The sequence below is a fragment of the Panicum hallii genome, chromosome 2, assembly GCF_002211085.1.
Source record: "Panicum hallii strain FIL2 chromosome 2, PHallii_v3.1, whole genome shotgun sequence".
In the NCBI taxonomy this organism is placed as follows: domain Eukaryota; kingdom Viridiplantae; phylum Streptophyta; class Magnoliopsida; order Poales; family Poaceae; genus Panicum; species Panicum hallii.
The window spans coordinates 891,053-896,335 of NC_038043.1; the positions used below are offsets into that span (position 1 = coordinate 891,053).

General features: G+C 58.8%; 1 protein-coding gene and 1 pseudogene across 1 annotated transcript; one reads left to right on the plus strand and one right to left on the minus strand.

Annotated features, from left to right (window-relative positions):
• The first annotated feature begins 227 nt into the window (after positions 1-227).
• Positions 228-2,045, plus strand: LOC112879991 (annotated as a pseudogene).
• Positions 2,046-3,328: 1,283 nt separating this feature from the next.
• LOC112882492 (galactoside 2-alpha-L-fucosyltransferase-like) lies at positions 3,329-5,283 on the minus strand. The gene has a single exon (XM_025947564.1). It carries the CDS (start codon positions 5,122-5,124, stop codon positions 3,448-3,450), a length of 1,677 nt encoding a protein of 558 aa, XP_025803349.1. The 5' UTR covers positions 5,125-5,283; the 3' UTR covers positions 3,329-3,447.

The following is a 5,283-nucleotide window of genomic DNA, read 5'->3' on the forward strand; positions in this document are numbered from 1 at the left end:
GACAAGGGTTCACTAGCTCTAGTTTAGCTCGATTCAGCAAGCTGCCAGATCGATAGAGGCGCCACCATGGCGAGCGTTTGGAGACGTCGACTAGTTCTACAGTATTGTCATCAACGCAACCTCCGATGCATCGAGATCGTTGATGCGTCCGTGAGCCCGTCCGTGATCAACCCTATTAAATCCTTGGCTAGCTCCGATCACAGAGCCTGGTGGAGTGGAGATCATCGATGGAGATTGCTATGACGAGCGGCGGCGGCGCTAGTAGGCTCATGCTGGACCTGGCGGCGGAGGCGTGGACGCCCGCAAGGCGCCGCCGGGCGCTGCTCGCCGTCGGCCTGATGGCGCTCCTCGCCTTCTTCGTCCTCGGCCAGGAGAGCGCGTCGGCGGTCTGGGAGATCGCCAGCGCCAAGCTCGTCGCCATGAACAATGGAGGAGGTACGTACGGTCCCCTCGTTTCAATTTCACTCGCTTACGTGCGTGGTCGCTCGATCAGTGTCGAATTTTTAAGGGTTTATGTTTACGAACGCTTCTCATGGTCATGGACACGACGACGCAGCCGCCGGTACGGCGACCATGGCCGACGGCGAGCTCCTCGGCGAGCTGCTCGCGCCCGGCATGGACCGCGGCTCGTGCCGGAGCCGGTACCAGCTGTCGAGGTACTACAAGCACTTCCCCTACGCGCCGTCGCCGCACCTCCTGCGCAAGCTCCGCGCCTACGAGGCCCGCCACAGGCGGTGCGCCCCCGGCACGCCGCTCTACGCCAGGTCCGTCGAGCAGCTCCGGTCCGGCCGCAGCGCCGACGGCGTGGAGTGCCGCTATGTCGTGTGGCTCCCCTTCGACGGCCTCGGCAACCGCATGCTGTCTATGTTCAGCGGCTTCCTCTACGCGCTCCTCACCGGCCGCGTCTTCCTCGTCGCCATGCCGCCGGACGCCGCCGACCTCTTCTGCGAGCCCTTCCAGGGCGCGACGTGGCTGCTCCCGCTGGAGGGCTTCCCCGTCGCCAACCTGTTCCGGCTAGGGCCGAGACCCGAGGAGACGTACACGCACCTGCTCCGCAAGAAGAAGATCGTCGTGGATGGCCACAACAACCCGGCGAGCAACGCGACGGCGGCGGCACCCGTGCCGGCGTACGTGTACCTGAGCCTGGGGTGGCAGATGACGGACAGGCCCTTCTTCTGCGGCGAGCACCAGGTCGCGCTCGGCAAGGTGAACTGGCTGCTGCTGTACAGCGACCTCTACTTCGCGCCGTCGCTGCACACGATCGCCGGGTTCCAGGACGAGCTCCGGCGGCTGTTCCCGGCCAGGGAGAGCACGTCCCACCTGCTGCTCCGGTACCTGCTCCACCCGGGCAACCCCGTGTGGGGCCTGGTCACAAGGTACTACCACTCGTACCTGGCCCCGGCGGCGCGGAGGATCGGCATGCAGATCAGGATGGCCGCGGCCGGCTCCGACACCGTCCCCGCCGACGACAAGTACAACCAGATCCTCGCGTGCTCCCGGCAGAGCGCATACTGCCGGAAACCGACGACGACGGCGACAGGCGGCAACATCACCACGACGAGCGGTGAGGGTGGCAACAACGGCAGCTCCACGGCCATCCTGGTCGCGTCGCTGTACGCCGACTACTACGAGCGGCTGAGGTCGAGGTACTACGAGCACGCCGCCAAGGGCGGCGGCGGCGCGTGGGTGGGCGTGTTCCAGCCTACGCACGAGCAGCGGCAGGCGACGGAGAAGCTGGCGCACAAACGGAAGGCGCTGGCGGAAATCTACCTGCTGAGCTTCTCCGAGGAGCTGCTCACGTCCGGGCTGTCGACGTTCGGGTCCGTGAGCAGCAGCCTCGCCGGCGTCCGGCCGACGATCCTGCTCACCGCGTTCCACCACAAGGTTCCCGCGCCGCCGTGCCGGCGGGCCGTGTCCATGGAGCCGTGCAACCTCACGCCGCCATGGGGCCTGAATGCCGGGGCAAGGCCGTGGACGGGGAGGACCTTGCCCGCCACCTCAAGGTCTGCGAGGACTGGCAGAAAGGGCTTAAATTGTTCGACTAGGGGTCACCATGCCACTTGTTTCTCTCATGTCAGCGAGCAAAGCTGTTGCATACTCAAAGTCATCGTTATCGCCTGACGAAGAGCCAAAAGAAAAAAGAAAAGCTACACAAGCGAGCTTATCTGTACAAAATCCATGGAAATCACCATACATTGCACACGGTTGAGGAATTTCACCGAGCACCTTGAGATGCAATTTTCATGACAGTTTTGGTAATTTTGCGACAGCATTTATTATCTTGCTGACTTGAGTCGATTGGTTCAAGAATCCTATTTCGTCCCCTCATTATAACATCTTCATCCTTGCAACTACTTATTTTCTCCATAAAAATATAAGTTTATATTGTAAGTCAAATATTTTTACCTTTAACTATATATATATATATAAATTTTTATATAGATGTATTTTATTATACATTATACATATTTATTTATATAATAATAAAATACATCCACCTTGTGCAAGTGATAAGAGAGAATATGAAAGATTTTCTTATTTTTCTTGATTTTATCTAGATTTTGAACCTCAACAACGTAAGATTGGTTTTATATATTATGAAAAATACTTGCATAAACTTTTTTTCATTCAAGGTATTATTTTGTATACATTTCTTGTGAATACTATGCTCTGCGTATGCGCTGCCAACTCACTATCCGTCTCCGACCACCCTCCCTCCTTTTCTTTTTTAGCTTGTGAAAGTGGCCCATGGCCCACTTGGCTATAGGAATGGCGTCCAATTAGATATATTATGTTCATTTTCTTTTTTCTTCATTTACTTCAGGTAATAAAGTCCTGTTGCCCCAAGCTCTGTTCATCTTCTTCCACAAAAGGTTACAAGGCATGCTCGCCCCTACTTCCTGCCCTCTCATCCGGTTGTCTCAACGTCGAACTTGCAAATTCTGTTCATCTATATCGTGAACCCGTCACTTGAAATCCCTTCTAGATTTTAGGGTGCCCGTTTAGATCATCTAGGACTAAAATTTAATTCTTTAGGTGACTGTTTGGGTAACTAAATTTTAGTCCATACCTATTTGGATTTATGGACTAAAGTTGAAACGTATAAATGGATAAAACTAAATTTTAGTCTGAATTAGGTGGGTTCTATGAACTAATGGACTAAATTTTAGTTGGATGAAACTAAAACTTTAGTCTAAAGTTTACTTCATATGGAATTTGGATCATCTAATAGACTAAATTTTAGGCCTAAAATTTAGCACATGGATTCAAACGGAACCTAAATGAACTTGGAGCACACCGATTTGGACTCATCTCATGGAATCATCCGTCTTTGCAACGACTTGTATTTTAGAAATGTGTCAACTAGATTCCTTTTAAAGAAAAGAAATGTGCCTAACAGTAAGCAGCAACGACCAAGAAAAGTCAGCGCCGTGCCGCCGCCGCAGCCTAGTCAAACAGCTTCACCCCGTCGTGAAAGTCCTCGCAGACCCTGACGTGCCGGGCCACGTCGCCCCCGTCGTCCGCGGCCTCGCTCCGCCGGCACTCCACGCCCCGGGGCGGCGTGAGGTTGCACGGCTCCATGGACACGGCCCGCCGGCACGGCGTCGCGGGGACCTTGTGGCGGAACGCGGTGAGCAGGATCGCCGGGCGCACGCCGGCGAGGCTGCTGCTCACGTACCCGAACGTGGACAGCCCGGAGGTGAGCAGCGCCTCGGAGAAGCTCAGCAGGTAGACCTCCGCCAGCGCCCTCTGGTTGTGCGCCAGGCTCTCCGTCGCCTGCCGCTCCTCGTGCGTCGGCTGGAACACGCCCACCCACGCGCCGCCGCCGCCCTTCGCCGCCGCGTGCTCGTAGTACCTCGCCCTCAGCCGCTCGTAGTAGTCGGGGTACAGCGACGCGATCAGGATCGCCGTGGAGGTCTTGCTGCCGGTGCCAGCCGCCGCGTCGCCGTCGGCGTCGATCTCCGGCAGTATGCGCTCCTGCCGGGAGCACGCGAGGATCTGGTTGTACATGTCGTCGACGGGGACTGAGGCGAAGCCGAACATCCTGACCTGCACGCCGATCCTCCGCGTCGCCGGAGCCAGGTATGCGTGGTAGTACCTGGTGACCAGGCCCCACACGGGGTTCGTCGGGTGGAGCAGGTACCGGAGCAGGAGGTGGGACGCGCTCTCCCTGGCCGGGAACAGCCGCCGGAGCTCGTCCCCGAACCCGGCGATCGGGTACAGCGACGGCACGAAGTAGAGGTCGCTGTACAGCAGCAGCCAGTTCACCCTGCCGAGCGCGAGCTGGTGCTCGCCGCAGAAGAAGATCCTGTCAGTCAGCTGGTACCCCAGGCTCAGGTACACGTACGCCGGCACGGGCGCCGCCGTCGCGTTGCTCAACGGGTCGTCCACGACGATCTTCTTCCTGTGGAGGAGGCGCGTGTACGACTGCTCGGGGTTGTGCCCGAGCCCGAAGAGGTTGGCGACGGGGAAGTCCTCCAGCGGGAGCAGCCACGTCGTTCCCGGGAACGGTTCGCAGAAGAGGTCGGCGGAGTCCGGGGGCAGCGCGACGAGGAGGACGCGGCTGGTGAGGAGCGCGTAGAGGAAGCCGCTGACCATGGAGAGCATGCGGTTGCCGAGGCCGTCGAAGGGGAGCCAGACGACGTACCTGCACTCCTCGGCCTCGCCGGCGCCGCTGCGGCCGGACCGGAGCCGCTCGACGGACCTGGCGTAGAGCGGCGTGCCGGGGGCGCACCGCCTGTGGCGGGCCTCGTAGGCGCGGAGCTTGCGCAGGAGGTGCGGCGACGGCGCGTAGGGGAAGTGCTTGTAGTACCGCCACGTCTCGTACCGGCTCCGGCACGACCGGCGGTCCATGCCCGGCGCCAGCAGCCCGCCGAGGAGCTCGTCGGCTCCTCCACTGGTTGCATTACCGGCGGCGTCGTCATCCATGCCGGTGAGCTTGGCGCTCGCGATCTCCCAGACCGTCGACGCGCTCTCCCGGCCGAGGACGAAGAACGCGAGGAGCGGCAGCGCCACCAGGCCGGCGACGAGCAGCACCCGGCGGCGCCTCGCCTCCCTTGCCCCCGGCGGATGCTCCAGCTTTGGCACGGCTCCAGCGGCACCACTGCTCATCTCCACGTCCATCGATCGTCACCTCTGCTGACGAGGACGATCATGCAGCATTTGTAGCCAACAAACCAAAACTAGCATAATCTTGGACTACTTGTATTGGTAGAGCTGACATTGCTGGTAATTTGACTGTTCAGTTCTGATGGTTGTTTTAGTGGAACAGTTCGAATTTTG

Bases quoted from the DNA above. Each gene is read 5' to 3' on its own strand.
- LOC112882492 (XM_025947564.1), bottom strand. From the start codon at position 5,124: ATGGACGTGGAGATGAGCAGTGGTGCCGCTGGAGCCGTGCCAAAGCTG.